General features: G+C 44.3%; 1 protein-coding gene across 9 annotated transcripts in view; it reads right to left on the bottom strand.

Annotated features, from left to right (window-relative positions):
* Positions 1 to 16,820, bottom strand: part of EML1 (EMAP like 1) — a 170,297-nt gene that overhangs the window by 33,790 nt on the left and 119,687 nt on the right. For 5 of the 9 annotated variants that reach the window (XM_048485373.1, XM_048485365.1, XM_048485367.1 and 2 more), the window contains 6 exons: positions 15,972 to 16,106; positions 14,250 to 14,278; positions 10,874 to 10,900; positions 7,118 to 7,247; positions 2,414 to 2,563; positions 1,346 to 1,415 (listed from right to left, as the gene is read on the bottom strand). In XM_048485373.1, coding sequence (XP_048341330.1) covers positions 1,346 to 1,415; positions 2,414 to 2,563; positions 7,118 to 7,247; positions 10,874 to 10,900; positions 14,250 to 14,278; positions 15,972 to 16,106 — 541 coding nt within the window. The remainder of the gene's footprint in view (positions 1 to 1,345; positions 1,416 to 2,413; positions 2,564 to 7,117; positions 7,248 to 10,873; positions 10,901 to 14,249; positions 14,279 to 15,971; positions 16,107 to 16,820) is intronic. The other 4 variants (XM_048485368.1, XM_048485371.1, XM_048485375.1 and 1 more) reach the window with 1 other exon arrangement.

Below are 16,820 nucleotides of genomic sequence, written 5' to 3'. Positions count from 1 at the left end.
GATGGAGTGTACAGATATTAGGTGGAAGAAGCACATGTAAGAGGATATTTTGCCCCTTCAATTTTTCTCAAGCAGATCCCATGCAGATCCCAAACCTTCTGCCAAGGGTCATGGGCCAAAGGGGGTATCAAAGACCCGTCCAGGCCTTTGGGATGGTAGCAATGCCAAGCCCTGGGCTCTGAACCAGTACTCAAAACACAAAGTGAAATGTTTATAATTTTCATTTAAAAGAAGGGTTGCCAAACAGCAGCTTTAAAAGAAAACTGTGCAGTGTATACAAAATCGCAAAGGGCATTTCCAGACACATGATAAGACAATAACATACACTTACTTACTAGAAGAAGAAGAAGAAGAGTTTGGATTTATACCCCCCCTTTCTCTCCTGCAGGAGACTCAAAGCGGCTGACAATCTCCTTGCCCTTCCCCCCTCACAACAAACACCCTGTGAGGTGGGTGGGGCTGAGAGAGCTCCGAGAAGCTGTGACTAGCCCAAGGTCACCCAGCTGGCATGTGTGGGAGTGTACAGGCTAATCTGAATTCCCCAGATAAGCCTCCACAGCTCAGGCGGCAGAGCTGGGAATCAACCCGGTTTCTCCAGATTAGATACACGAGCTCTTAACCTCCTACGCCACTGCTGCTCCTAAAAGAAATACTAGCTACAAATGTTAATAGAAGTTCTCTGCGCAGAAGCAAAGTTATTCAAGCAAAGAAGAGGCTAGGTCAGGGGTAGGGAACCTGCGGCTCTCCAGATGTTCAGGAACTACAATTCCCATCAGCTCCTACCAGCATGGCCAATTGGCCATGCTGACAGAGGCTGATGGGAATTGTAGTTCCTGAACATCTGGAGAGCCGCAGGTTCCCTACCCCTGGGCTAGGTAGACAACAGAAAAGGAAAAAGATGGTTGCTAACTGATGAGATTAATTTATGGCATAGCTTGGCCACACCCAATAGTTACCAATTAATCCATCAGGAATAAAGTATTGGGAACTTTCTGGAAGGTGAGCAAGTTACCCCACCCTTTCGAAACTTTCAATTAGGGCTTTAGCAGACTGACTGTATCCAGCTGAAAATAACCGGAGATGATTTCCTGCCATAACCAGGAACCTGACCTTGCAGATGGTACAGCCTACTGCTATCTACGAACACCTGCTTCCAAGCTATGTGAAAAACAAGAGGGACAAAAACCCAGATTTTTTGGTAAGCTTTTCCAGCAATCAAAGTGGAGTCTCTTCGGACATAGCAACATACAAGCAAGATGGTCGTTATCTTCACAGGGGGCTACAGGGGGCTTCTGTGCTTTCCTATAAACCGAAACTCTGATTCTAAGCCACCAGGCTGACTTACTTTTCCATCTTTAGACGTTCCGGCGACCTGGCCAGTTGCTATGGTGATCCTGTCTGGGTGGACGGCGAGGCTGCAAAAGAAAGCTTTGTCAAGTTTGGATTTTACAAGACCCATCGACAGTACAAGCCAAAAAAAAGAAAAGAACGCAGAACTCTTTAGGCTGGATATCTTCCAAAATGGGCTGAGAGCCAGGAATGCCGCCGTCCCCTCTTCCCAATTGAAATGTCACTTCAGTCGTGAACTTGTGTTTGGCAAGGGACTCGCAACCCCATCTGGGCAGAGCACCCCAAACTCCAATAATTAGTGGGCAGAAATGTGTGCGAAGGTCTACAAATTATTATGATCAATGTATTCGCTTCTGTATTTAATATATTCTCAGCAAGAGAAGCGTAATATAGTTCAACAGAACACAGGAGAGGAATTGCCGATGGCACAAAGGGCAGCCAAGTTGTGTTTTCAAGGCAAGAGACTTTCAGAGGCGGTTTTGCCACTGCTCGCCTCTGTGTCATGACTCTGAACCTCCCTGGCTGTATCCCATTCATGCACTAATTAGGACCAGCCCTGCTTAGCTTCCAAGATTTGATGAGGTCGAGATAGCCTGGGAACATTTAGCCAGCTGTACATCTCAGTTCTTTCCTCTTTTTTCTGTTGCAGGTACTCATAATGCATAGACATGTCCAGAGGTTGTAAGCCCAAGGGCACAAGTAGAAAGCAAGAGGCAAAGGGCCTTTGGCTCTTTAGATGTTAGCCTGTGGCTTGCACCTGGTGCCTTTGGAGAAGGCAGCCACAGAATCTGGGACCACTTCAAGACATTGGGGTGGGGAAATTATTATATATTTTTGCTGTTGCTAGCTACTTTGGATCCCCGCAGGGAGAAAAGTAGGACACAAATACTTAGAATGAATGAGTTGGTGTGCAGCTGATGGGCAAATTTCCACCTGGGCTCACACAGCCCTAGAACTTTATTTTCAGAACTTTATTTAGTATTTACTCTAAATAATAGTAGTTGTTCTGTTTGTTTCAGGGTTCTTGATCTGCGTTAAAGGCACTGATGTGTTAAAGGCTTACCATTTCACATCATCGTTGTGGCCGGTGTAATGCCTCTGCAGCTGCTCTTCAACGTTGTACAATACGACAACCGATGCAATGAAATACACCGTCTCGCCCGTCGGAAGAAGGTATAGGTTGCTGCGACAGTCCCGACCCCTGTAGCCATAGCTGGGTGCCTCAGTTAAGATACAACAAATGTGTTAAATGAGATGTTTAAACTGCCCGCAAGCACCCCAGGAGGCAAAGAGTCTTGAGAGCGTCCATCAGTTCCCTGTCAGAAACAGCTGGAGTTGTTTGCACCAGAATTTGAATGGAGCCACTGGCAGGATATTTTCTCTGAAGACAAACAAACATTTTCCTGAAATGGTAGAACTCTGTTTATTGAGCAAAGATCCAGGGATCTTACAAAGGGTCAATCTGGTCTATAAAGCCAGATTGTAACATTGGGAATGGAAAAGGTGGGTGGGGCCTAAGTGCAGCTTTAACCAATTGCATTCTGGGTAGGTCACGCAATAGTGGAAACTCAGAAAATCAGATCTGCTTGCTGGTTAGGACTTTAGACTTTGAATTGAATGGTGCTCTCCTCCCTGCTGGTTGGGATAGTCAGTGGTGGCGAACCTTTGGCACTCCAGATGTTTTGGACTACAATTCCCATCAGCCCCAATTGGCCATGCTGGAAGGGGTTGATGGGAATTGTAGTCCATAACATCTGGAGTGCCAAAGGTTTGCCACCACGGGGATAGGTTCTGCTCCAAGCAGCAGAACAGAATCAACCAATCAATCTTTATTACAGTCATTGACCAGCAAAGACCAGTAAAATGGTAGATAAGATACTCAAAGTTAAATGGATACAATATATTAAAACTATAAATATATACCAACAAGAAAACTGGCAGAAGAAAATTGGGAACACAAAAAAGGTACGGGAACATAAAAGGGATGGAAGAAGAAGAAGAGTTTGGATTTATATCCCACCTTCCTGTAAGGAGAGTCAAGGTGGCTTACAAGTTCCTCTCCCTTCCTCTCCCCACAACAGACACCTTGTGAGGTAGGTGGGGCTGAAAGAGTTCCAAAGAACTGTGACTAGTTCAAGATCACCCAGCAGAAATGTAGGAGTGCAGAAACACATCCGGTTCACCAGATAAGGCTCTGGGGAATCAAACCCGGCTCTCCAGATTCATGCGCTCAGATCCACCACCACTCACTTTCACTCGGGAAACCATGGGTTATTTTTTCCCTTGTGAACCAGACAAGGTTGAGGTGCCACAAAGCCAGTTTGCCGTGAAAAAGGATCAGGTCGCATCTTTGGTTTCTGGGGAAACTCTGTCAAACCACAGCTAGTTTAGTTCTTATAGGAAAGCAAATTATAGTTTGCCAGGAACCAGAAGAGAAGGAGACAACGAGGAGGAAGCAGGAGACAGAGCAAAACCTCACATCAAGAGGGAATTGGATGCAGAGAGAAGCTTCCACTAACAGAAGGCATTTCCATTAGCAGAATGAAACTCTTTTGCTTTCCCCGTCTTCAGCCTACTGAGCTCCCTGAAAACACTGCTTCCTAGCCCACAAGGGGCAAACGAGAGGTCTCCAAAGAAAGCGGGGAATCAGCAAAAAAAATGCCCTCCCTTTCTATTGATAGAAACGGCTTTGGACCCCCATCCATTATTGTCCAAACGTATTATTTCCACATTCCCTGCTCCAGTATGCTAATACGGGTGGGATATGGTTCCATTTTCATAGCTCCCCCTGCATCCTCTGTATCTTGTTAACCCCGTGCCTGAAAATATTTTAAACGTGCGGGAGGGAGGTGAAAACATTTTTTTTTGTTAAAGTTTCAAGTGCATTTGCTATTTAAACAAGTATTGTCTGGATGGAGCCGACCTCCTCTAGGTCAGCCAATATAACCCCGTGCCTCATACTAGGATTGATTTCATTTTCCCCGTGTTCAGGATGATTGCTTTCATTAACTTCGTGTTAACTAGCCAGATGGAAACAAGATTGCAAGGGGGTTGCTCTGTGTGTGTTTTAGCAATCAGCCAGAATCTCACTCTACTGCCAGCAGAGCAGACCAAAGGCGAATCTAATCAAATCATGATGGGAGATAATCTATACATAAGATAAAAATACATGTCCCTGTTATCTCCCATGGAACACGATGTCACAGCTTCTCTCAGCGATGCATGGGGTGGGGGTCTTGCCTATTGTCCACAAAGATTAATCGGCTTGGCTCAGTTCACCTGTGTCTTCTAGCTAGCATGAATTATGAAGTCACCACAAGGAAATTTTTAAAAAATCTAGGTGCCTCAATTATATATCCACGGCAGTTTTTTGTAGTACGTTTACTTACTTTGAGCTTTGAAAATGGCTGCAGGGAAGCAAGCGGAAAATACTTTTAAGGATGGTTGGTGTTTGCAACTAAAAGAATAATCGGAGAAGTTGCTCTCCCTTGGCTACTTCCCAACACAATTAGAGCAAAAGCAGATAGGGAATATGGAAAAGAAAAGGATCTGACAGGCACCTAATTAAAAACGGAAGCATTTTCCAAAGTTGCCACATTGCTCCCACCTACTTAGCATGATTAGCTTCTTACTCAGAGGCACATGTAGATGGCGGTATCCCAAACTTCTGAGAACAATTTGTGCAGGCCAGTATTCAATATAGGAAAAGGACTGCAAGCCATTTCTACAATATATCCTGAAGTTTCTGCACACTTAATAGCAACAGTGTGATAGATGCCATGCAGAATATAGAAATGGTAACAGTTGCTGTTTGTAGGAATGACTGTAGAAATTAAGAAAACAAGATTAGGATTAGAGATCAATGCAGAAGCAAGTACAGCAGTGTCACGATCTAAGGCTGTATGTAGACAAAGTTGGATTTTTGTGTTATTGTTATGCTGTGGCAATATTTTGAAGCTGCACGGATGCCCCAATCCAGATGTCAATGACTACTATAACGCAATAACCATTTAATATCCAAACTCTGTGGGAGGAGCCGAATTCAGACCTCATGCAGGAACTCTGGTACGCAAGCTGAACTCATTACCAGGAGAGAAAGCTCCATTTTCATCAATGCCAACTTGCTTGTCCACTTCAGCAATGGGCAGAATTTGGACTACAGCTGGTAATGTGACATTTTTTAAAAAGCCCGTCCTTCTGACTTACTTCGGGGATGACAAGTCTAGGATCCAGGAATATCTGTAGCTCTGTAAAAGGTAAAGGCAGAGAGCCAGCGTGGTGTAGTGGTTAAGAGCAGGTGCATCCTAATCTGGAGAACTGGGTTTGATTCCTGTGGTGAACCAGATTAGCTTGTGCACTCCAACACATGCTAGCTGGGTGACCTTAGGGAACTGAGCTGGGCTGATGAGGAACTAGTCACAGTTCCGCATCAGCCCCACCCACCTCACAGAGTGTTTGTAGTGGTGGGGGGGAAGGGAAAGGAGATTGTAAGCCCCATTGAGTCTCCCTACAGGAGAGAAATGGGGAGGGGGGGGGAATAAATCCGAACTCTTCTTCTCTGTTCAGGTACTGGATCATTACTGACCCATGGGGGTGACATCATATCATGATGTTTACTAGGCAGACTTTGTTTAAGGGGTGGTTTGCCACTGTCTCCTCCACTTTGTTTAAGGGGTGGTTTGCCACTGTCTTCTCTACTTTAAGGGGTGGTTTGCCACTGTCTTTTCCAGTCATCAACACTTTCACCTAGCAAGCTGGGTACCTGTTTTACCAACCACAGAAGAATGGGAGGCTGAGTCAACCTTGAGCCAGTTACCTGAAACCAACTTTCATTGGGATTGAACGCAGGTCATGAGCACAGCTTGGATTGCAGTACTGCAGCTTACCTGTCATGGGTCTATTGTGGCTCTTGAACATAGGCAGAGAGGAATATTTCCGGTACAGGGACGGACTTCTCCGCTGACCTTTTGCTCCCATCACACCTAGTTACCAGATCCTTAGCTCAGCAGACTAGGTGAAAAGCACAACAGGAGCAATGTAGGCACAACAGCCTACATCAGGGGTGTCCAAATCTGGCGCTTCAGATGTTCCTGGACTACAATTCCCATCAGTCCCCAATTGCCCGTGCCAGCAGGGGGCTGATGGGAATTGTAGTCCAGGAACATCTGAAGCACCAGAGTTGGACACCTCTGGCCTACATACAAATTGTGAGGCACTAATTTATACTGTGGGCTTGCCTTGTGTTAAACAGGTTGACCACCAGTGGCAGAAGAACAGTACCCACAACAAAATCTAATGTAACCCATCTTCACAACAAGAAAGAAAAAATCCAACCGACTGAATTTCTCCCTATTAAGAATTGAGTGCATCTTAGGAACTGTGCAAATGTTGTAAATACATTAATTTGCTAGTAAAGAGAACAAACCTCTTACTGGGACATTATGATTAGTAACCACAGTGTCCTACTTTTCCACCATGGGCCTAATTTAACACTGTGATAATTAACTTGTTTTAAACATAACCTTCAGGCTAAATGCAGCTGAAACTTTCCCGCAGATGCTCAACCACTTTGCATAAAGATGTGGAGCAGAAGTTTCATACCATTAATACCAATTTTACTGTTTCGCTGGTGAAACTGTGCTGATTCCCAAAAATAAAAGAGGCCCGGTTTCATTTCAGAACGCCCCATGCTCCATTATCTAAACAATTGCAAAGAATCAACTACTTCCATATGACCATTTTTTTTCTTGTTTAGAGAAAAGGATACACCCATTCCAGTTTAAGCCTCTTGGTTGGTAGTTCCGCTTTCGCTTCCAGATTATAGGATTCCACTTGATCTTTGGGCATGTACATGGTAACCGGACGTCCGCGCAGAAACATTTTAACATATCCTTCCTCTATAAAAAGGTCAGAAATAGAAAAAAAAATCACACACAGTACACTCATATATCCCAGAACTCTTCCATCCCAACCCACTAATACTCTATGTTTGAACAAACCCCCTGCCTGACAGCACTGTAAAGTTATATTAGGGGAAATTGATTTTTAAAACTTTCATAAGATCAGTTATATGCATGGCGCCCCATTTTGCTTTAAATCTTTACAGACGGAAATCCCAGTAGCTGTTCAATGAGACTATACACAATAAATGCCACACGCTGAGGCCGGGAAGGCAGAGGGCTGGGGAGAGAAACCTCAACTGTATTGTGGAAAGAACTGATCAAATCTTCATACCCGACTGAGGGAGAAACCCCCAAGTAAAGATTACAATTAACACAGAGGTGCCGCTTTAAAATCTTTTATTCAGTTTGGTTTGATCTTTACATATCTGAGCATCAGCATCTGCAGTTTTCCACATTTACTGCATGTCGGTGCAAAAGTGAAACTTCACACTCGGAATATGTTGCTAGAGATACACTGAAGCATGAGGGGGCTAAAATAACCGTGGCGATGTACATGCCAAAAACAGCTAGATGTTTAAACAGTAATAGCAACAACACAGATAACGGGGCGGGGGGGGGACATACAAAAATACAGATCCTCTGACAACAGTTAAGTAAACATGATTAACACCGGAACAAATCCAGTTGGTGCTGTTTTAAGCAACATCATCTGGATGGAGAAGCGTGGACTTAATAACAGATCTGGAAATACTGACTTGGGGACTTCATGGGGCTTAAAAAACTGGGTGACCTAGGAAATGACATGATCGTCTGACTAGCAGCGACTGGCAACGCCAAAGGAGGTTTCTTGCGAATAGCGGATGAAGCTTTTCGAGACTCAGAGCCTGTTGTCGCCTGTTGCTTCATCGGCAGATCAAGGGATCCAGCCTTGTTTTCATCCAAACCAGGTAGTTTTGGAGCCAGTGACAGCAGCAGAGTTACTAGACGGGATAATTGTGGGCGCAGGGAAAACGGAAGGGCAGAAGGAACAACATGGTGTAAAACAGTGACAAAATTTAGTTCTACTTGCTAAAGATAGCTAAAGATTTTCCAAACACCATTAAAAAAAAAAGCCAAGGATATATTTTTTTTTAAAAAAAGAAGGCTTTATTTTAATGGAATAAATGAACTTTGCTGGCACACTTGTAATCAACATCCACTAAAAAAAGATAAGATGATGCATATTGTTGAACCACTACCTTGTGGCAACTTATAAGTTGCCGCAATAACCAGAGCTCTTCTTCATTTAAAAGGATGCAGTTTTGCCAGGAATATTTCAAGAGTTCAACTAGGTATTTTGTCATTCCAGTTTTGTAAAATGGAATATATAAAGGCTTTATAGCCAAATCGTTAAGTGCAAAGACATGCTCTGCACTAGACACATGATATCAGAGATCTGCGAAAGCACTAATAGCTATTAAAGTACTTTATCGCCATGCATGAAAGTAACAAAAACAAAGAACATAATGAACAGCTGGACATTTGACAGCACAGAGAGATGTATGGACAGCTACATTACCAGGAGCTTCATTTCTAGCCCATACGTCAAGAAACAAAAATGCATTTCACAACCTTTTAAAAAAGGATAGACTTGGAAGCATATTTCGAAAAGTTCAAGGGAATAATGCAGTCCTAAGCAGAGTTACAATCTTCTAAGCTCACTGATTTCAATGAATTTTGAAGGATGCAACTCTCTTTAGGATTGTACCATTTCACTGTTCATCCATGGGATTATCCAACATTATGGCCATTAACACTGTCATTTTCCTAACTATGGCCTCCAACTTTTTCCTAACTATGGTTAGCAAATTCACTTGCTTCCTCCCTGTTCTGGTCCTACTTAAAGGATTCCACGTCAACCAGGTTAACCAATCTTAACCAGGATTTAAACATGCCATTTGATGTGAGACCAGAAACTCTGATTAAGGGAAAACCTGATTCACATTAAACATAGTTAACCCCGGTTAAAACCAGTGAGGGAGAGAGGCGGGAACTATCACAAGGAACAGAAGGAAGAGAAAGATAAAATAGCATTGTGTCTATACTGCAATGCATTGTGATTTGAGGATCTGAAGGCTAATTTTTACTTCTGAAAAAAAATTTTCAGACTGTATTGTTCTGCACTTTGGTGGAAGCAGTTTAACTAAAATAAGAAAAATGCATTCAGGTGTTGAGAGATGGTTGCCTTTCAAAATGCTGACACACTTCTGGCCTAATTCTAAGATCTATTACACAAGTAAATAAATGCTATGGGTGGGGTAGCAGTTTGCTACATGGTATTCCTCTACTACAAAAAAGAAGCACAGTGTTAAACTGTATACGTTGTAGACCAGGGGCACCCCTCTTTGACCTAAACCAATTCTCTAGTCAGTCACATGACTAGGATGAATAATAATTATTCCCAGGTAAATAGCATGTCAATCCTAAACAGAGGTCCATGGGTTCAGAAGGGTGTGACTTTGTTTAGGACTGCCACTTTACTGTCTGGCGGGCACGAGGAACTAGGGAAATAATGAATGTCATTTAAAAAACTTATCTTAACATTTTGCATGGCCTGTATCACTTTGAATACCAAATCAGAAAAGTTACGCAGACATTCTACCTGTGTTTCAGAACAGATTGTAAATCAAAAAAAAAAAAAATACAGAAGCCACTAGATACAAAGTCCAATTGTTAAAGCAACATTAGTTAATGCAACCCACAGCATTCTTACAGCACCGTGCCAACAGCTTGCAAATAGCACTGAAAAAGATAGCAACTAATACTATTAGGAGAGTAGAAAGCTTAACGATAATCTCCTCACTTGCACGAGGGATTGCAGGATTAAAGTTACATGCGGTAGACAGTTTGGTCCGCAAGAACAGAACCATCAACGATTTTTTTAAAAAAACCCTTATCGTTGATTTGAAGCTAAGATGCGGAACAATGAGAAACTGCACGGGATTACCATCTGTGCAATCTGCAACACAAAATTCTGCACACCCACACAAGCTACTATACCCACACGCACCTCAAGTGCGCGTGGCTTGCAATTTGCTTTGATGCCGATAATTTACAAGCAAGTCCAACATTGTACTTCCACTGAAGCTAAGTTGACATTAGCGTAATGCACTGCGAAACACCGGGAAATAATGTTAGCGCCGACAATTTAGCTGTTGGCCACTTGGGTTAAAGCTATGATCTACCAAGGACAATTCAGGAAAGTGCACAAGCACGGCAATACCACTCTAGAACAAAATGCTGCCTTTAGGCGTATGTTAGGACGCTATCCGACCACACTACTGAGCAGGAGCGGCTGGTATCTCAAACTGTTCCAGCCCAGGTGTCAAGCAGCTACCGTCACACAGTGAGACATTCACGCAGGTCACCATATAGCTCTCTTAACATTTCCGCTGCATCTCTGCCATTCATTTGGCGGGATCAGCCTGGAGCCTAAATGGAAATCCACGAATCGGAGGCACTACGAGGCTTTGGACCCGGTAGATGCTCCGCAAGAACTTTTGATTTAAGGTCGCTGCAACAGGTGCAAGGACAGGTTTGCTTAGAGAGCTATGAGGTTTCAGGAGCGAAGGCCTACCTACCTTTGCAATGGGTCACACGACGCTTCCCTTGTGGTTACAGAGACAGAGACAGAAGTGCTAGATAAAGATGTATTCAAGAACAGTCAGGCTTACCTAATCCCCTGTTCCTTGGATTCTCCACATGGCCTCTTCCACTAATACACGTTCTGCCCGTACAAGCTGTCTAAGTTGCCCCTGGGTACGGGCAAACATCACGAAAGCAGAAGAATTGTGCATGGAATCAGCAGCAATTCTTAAAGCGACGGAAAATAGACATGCACAGGTTTTGTTGTTGAACTGATCTGTGACTGCCCATAGTAAGGTGTCCACAACTGGGGGACAGATAAGGTTGCATGCATAGGCAGAAAATGTATTGTGAGAACTGTCCTTTAGAGGCCTACTTGCTGGCTAACCTGCTGCCCAAAGCATTGAGCCCTTACAAATCAGGTTAAGCTGGGATGAACTCTCCCAGTTCTAGTGCGGCTTGGCCACCCGCATCATCTTGCCAGGCGGCAAGGAACATTAGGCAGGGGAAGATCTGTGACTAGGACAGAAGACAAAACACTCACCCATCTGGCTTCAATGGCTAAACTACTTACTGAATTACACTCTACGCTTCTTTTCCACCAACAAAAGGCAGCATCCCCTCTTTTGGAAGTAGCATTTACACGATTTAAGTACATTATTTGAATGGAGAAAGCAAAAAAACAAGGCCACATTTTGCTAGAAAGGTTAACTCTTATTTAGGTTTGTGGGTTTTTTTTTTAAAAAAAGCAAGTTTAAGTTAAAACAGTTAATTACAGCCCAAATTACGGTCAGGATCATTGGAGACTAAAAACAAGCAAAAGACCCCGATTTTTATGTTCATCCATTCTGGAAAACTGAGCACCAGATTAGAAGCTCACTTGGTTTGGATCCAATTTCTGCAAGCACAAGGAGTTCTGGGCATGGCTTTCCCCTATCCCCCTTCCACAAAACCTTAAAGCACCTGTTGAAATCTAATTTCCCAGGATACCCACTCCCTCAGAAAGAAGATGATTTGGGGTTACTGCGGGAGGCAGAAAAAATCACGCTCTGAGGGTGGAAGTCCTTGCATTCGCAGAAATGCTGGCTTGGATATAACCTAAGGTCCGATCCTAGGTTTGCAATGCTGACAGGAATTGCATGGAGGAAAAACTAGGAAAGATGGGCAGGAAATGTCATTAGGTAAATTCCACCTATAAATACTTTCCCACAAGGCAATCCACCACCACCCCTTCCCAAGGTCAGCTAAGGTACCATTCTAGACCCTAACAGATTAAAACAAAAATTAAAATCCCTTCACAGGAGATTTTTACAATGGATAATTTACAAGGCAGAATCAGTGGTCAGGAAAGGATTAATCGCCCCTCCTCCCCCTCTCATTCTCCCTTGTGAATGATTCCCCTTCCCCAAACATGAACAATAAAGTGATAAGAGATACACAGGGTAGAGATTCTCAGCCAAATACATTTACCGTTCGAACAGGGGAAATGTATAACAAAACTACACCATTCCTTATTGTGTGACACTAGCTTTTTTAATTCTAAAGGCTCTGGGTGCACAGAAAGGATTGCTGATACGTTGAGTTGCTGAGTCTAAATTCAGTGCCTGACTTTGAAAGGAAATAACACTTCAAAGTAACAAGTCAAAGGAAAAGGCCCTTGGATAGATCATACATTCAGGTCCAGTTTGTGCTTAAAACACTAAAAACGAGGTTTCGGGCCTGTTTGTTTCAGCCGTTGTCACCACATTAGGATGACCTGACCTGTCCTCCACATTTTTCTATCTTTCACTTACATGACTCTCTCTGGATAAGGTGGCTGTTACAACAAGAAGGCGCACCCTTGGTACATACAACCACTAACCACCCAGGGTTCTACGCAGATCAGGTCCAGCTTTTGCCACCTTACTCTTTTGAACACACTCCATCCACCCCCTGAAAAGCCTTAATATGCAGTGTCTGGTTTTTAGCTACTGTTGTGTTTTAAAATATACTGCTGTATTTTGTTTTTTTTTACCATCAACTTCCTTCAGTATTGTTGACAGAAATGTAGTTTACACACCTTCTACATAAATACCGTAAAAACAGTATTAGGTATGTGAGGAGGGGGCTCTGTCAATTTCCCCTCTTGACTCAGCACATACACACACCCACATACCACACCGCACACTGATGCTCAAAGATAATTAACCCTTGGCAAACATGAAATATAATATAGCAATAGAAGAAGAAGAAGAAGAAGAAGAAGAAGAAGAAGAAGAAGAAGAAGAAGAAGAAGAAGAAGAAGAAGAAGAAGAAGAAGAAGAAGAAGAAGAAGAAGAAGAAGAAGAAGAAGAAGAATAGGAACAGAGGCGGAGCGCTCACGGGGACATGTGGGGTCACATGTCCCCAGGTACACACCAGCTGGTCATGTGGTGGGCGGAGAATCGCCCCCCACACCTCTCCTCTGAGCCCTGCCCTGCCTAGCTGCTCCTTTGGCTGGCAAAGCTTCTGCCGGTCAAAGGAGCAGCCTGGTAGGGCTGGGGTGAGGGGCGGCCAGCGGCAGGCTCCTGCCGGCTAAGGTATGCGAGGCACGGGGGGGGGGGAGGAGGGGGCAGGGTGCCCGGAGCAGGTGTTACCCTGGGCACCATTTCCCCCTGATACGTCTCTAATAAGGAAGCAGCACAGGGCAAACAAAGCTTAGGATTCAAACCAAAATTATTTAGTGGGTGCCGGTGACCAATTTATGGTGGTGGTCTGTGAATGCTAACTGTGCTAACTGTGCAAACAAGAAATATAATAAAGCAACAATTACGTAGATCCATTCAGAATTTTCCCCGAAGAAGATTATTACAGCTGAAAGTATGCAAAGGTGGGAGAACATAATTTTGATTGGAAAAAAGTGGAATTCCCCTCTTGTATTGTGCTTTTCCTTGAAGGAGCGGAAAGACCATTGAATGAGGTCCCAGTTAGTCTCAGCTAAGTATTGCTACACTTCAAATGGAATGGTATCCTGTGCCATCCTCGAGGCAAGGAAAGTGAATTTTGAATCCAACCTAAATCCCAAATGAATGCGGGATTAATGACTTTGCAAATGCCTTTCATAATGAACAAATAAGAAAAGCACATCCCGGTAAGCTTGGCCCACCGGTTCAGTTTATTCCCATTCCACGACTTCCTACAAAGAAGACTTTAAAATAAAACCTACTTTCGCATAAGGGATTGATTTAGGAACCAAGTCTTAATATCACTGATGACCAGTTATCCCCTCTGAAAACCTAGATGATAACGAAGCAGCATCTTCAAACATAAATCCACGATTGGGGTGGGGGGGGGGGGAGTTAACAGTATCAAAATACCCCATTTATGCAAGGACAGAGAAAGGAAAACAGTTACCTGCGCTGAACATTGGCTCCTTGGGCTTGCTGTGAAAATAATCGAGAGGGAGAAAAAAAGCTTTTAGTGGAACTGAGCTGCTCATTTTTTTCCTCCCAAACCTTCTCCTTACGTTTGTGACCAGTATCACCACTCACCTGGACTGCTTCCACCTGGAGATTTTGCTCTGGTTTGGCATCAAGCCCAGAGTGGTTTTGTTCTATAACAGGGGTCTACAACCTGTGGCTCTCCAGATGTTCATGGACTACAAATCCCATCAGCCCCTGCCAGCATGGCCAATTGGCTGATGGGAATTGTAGGCCATGAATATCTGGAGAGCCGCAGGTTGCAGATCCCTGTTCTATAAGAACATCTATACAACCTTATCCCTAACAGTCAACTTCCCACGTTCTCTTCTGTTTTACTCCAACCTTTCCCAAAGCTGGTTTGACACGTCCTCTTGGGGAAAGATTTTATTTCTTTAGAACATTTCTGTGCAGTTTGAACCGGCTTACAATCAAAAAACCACGACCAAGCCAGGACCTTTCGCTCTTGACTGTGAATTGTCACCCCTTGCCTTTGAAGCTTTTTGTGTCTTGATTGGGAAGTCGGCTCCTCCAGGTCTCCCATCTTCAGCTGTCAAAAAGAATCTTGCCGGTTCTTAAGGCAGAGGTTATGGTTGCCATGTCCTCCCTGGACATTGGCTGGAGATAAGGGAAGGTTGCCAGATCCAGGTGGAGAAACTCCTGGAGATTTGGGGAATGGACCACAGGGAAGACAAGGACCTCAGTGAGGTACGATGCCATGAAGTCCACCCTCCAAAGTATCCATTTGCTCTGAGGGAACTGAACTCCGTTGACTTGAGATGAGCGATAATTCTGATAAATCCCCAGGCCCCACCTGGAAGTTGGCATCCCTAACAGAGACTGACTTCCATAACCATCTCTTCTCTGTCTCCCTACGTTCTCCATCTTAGACCTGGCATTCATGGATACAAACCGAACAACTCTTGCCTTTACAGATTTCACATCCTTTTCTCATTTACCCTTGGCTATATTAAAGTGCTTGCTACCAGTTCACTTAAAAGTGCCTTCTTTCCTTCTTATTCCTGCCTGGCTTTTCCTACACTGTTCTTACTCCTGCCTTGATTTTCCTACTCACTCCCTCTCTCTGCTATACATCACCCTGCCCCCATTGATATCTCCTCCACTGTCAACACCATAACCTTCTTATATTGCTCTGCAGAGGCGTAGCTGGGTCATACTGCACCCAGTGCGTACTCTGTGTTTTCCGCCCACCCCTCCCGCGGTGCCCTGCCCCCCACACTTATCTTAGTGAAACAGTGCAGGCTGGAGAAGCGGCCTGCTCCCTTCAGGCTGAAAACAGCCTGGTGGGAACTACACTTCCCAGGAGACCTTGGGGCTTGCAAGATCTCCTGGGAAGTGTAGTTCCCACCAGGCCATTTTCAGCCTGAAGGGAACAGACCGCTTCTCCAGCCTGCACTGTTTCACTAAGGTAAGTGTGTGTGGGGTGGGGGATGCCGCACGTGGGGGGGATGCCGTGTGCGATTTTCCATCCCCCCAGGCACGCGCCTGGTGCAACGCGCCCCCGCCCGCCCCCCAGTAGCTCCGCCTCTGTTGCTCTGTCAAAATGCCATGACAACATCAAAACCCCCAAAAATCCATGGCGGACATCAAGAATGAAGCAGGACAAAACGAAAGGAATGTGAAGAACTGTCCGTACCTTTCACTGTTCTTTTTGCCACTTGATGAGCTGCTTGTGGATCCAGCTCTGTTACGGCCGCCTTTGGAATCTCCGTAGCTTTCCCTTCGACCCCCAGGAGACACACGTTCAGTTGAGTTGGTTCTTTTGATGGTGCTGTTAGAATTGGGGGAAATGTCCATTAATGCTCACGGAAGCCCACACATCAAGCTGCACAACAGGAACAAAAACAAAAGCACAATCCCAAAACAGCAATCTAATTTATACAGAACCAAACTAACTGGGCCCCATTTTTTGGACGCATGCTGAAATACACAGGTGCTTTATATACCTCCCCAAAATTGAAACACCTGAAATATAACTTTAATTCTTAAAATCGAGTTCTTCCTTTCTGTATTCTGGTCTCAGTCGCTGCTGCACAGCACCAAAAGAGATCAACACTTTGGCTAACCCTCATTAGGGCTGTTTAAGTCACTGCTCAGTGACCCGTGAAAATGAGCATGCCCAGCAGGGTTTTGTGTTTTGGTTTTAAACAGCAGGCTCCCTGCAAACAGCCACAGGAGGAGGACAAAATTTTTTTGACTTGCAATAGGGCCTTAGGGGGTCCACTCTTCTGAGAAGTAGAAATAGTCAAAGTGCTCACTGGGGGGAATACTGGCCCAGAGTCCTGTTATTGGGGAGGTGCTTATATGTGGCATATGAAAGGGAAGCTGGCAGGATTTTACTCAATTGCGTCAAGAGAGCTTCCCTGTGCTTCATCATAGGCCAGTGATGGCAAACCTTTTTGAGACCGAGTGCCCAAATTACAACCCAAACTCCACTTATTTATCACAAAGTGCCAACTCGGCAATTTAACCTGAATGCTGAGGT

The sequence above is a fragment of the Sphaerodactylus townsendi genome, linkage group LG02 (assembly GCF_021028975.2).
Source record: "Sphaerodactylus townsendi isolate TG3544 linkage group LG02, MPM_Stown_v2.3, whole genome shotgun sequence".
Lineage (NCBI taxonomy): Eukaryota > Metazoa > Chordata > Lepidosauria > Squamata > Sphaerodactylidae > Sphaerodactylus > Sphaerodactylus townsendi.
The sequence above is the reverse complement of the archived record's forward strand: the minus strand, read 5'-3'. Positions and strand labels throughout refer to the sequence as shown.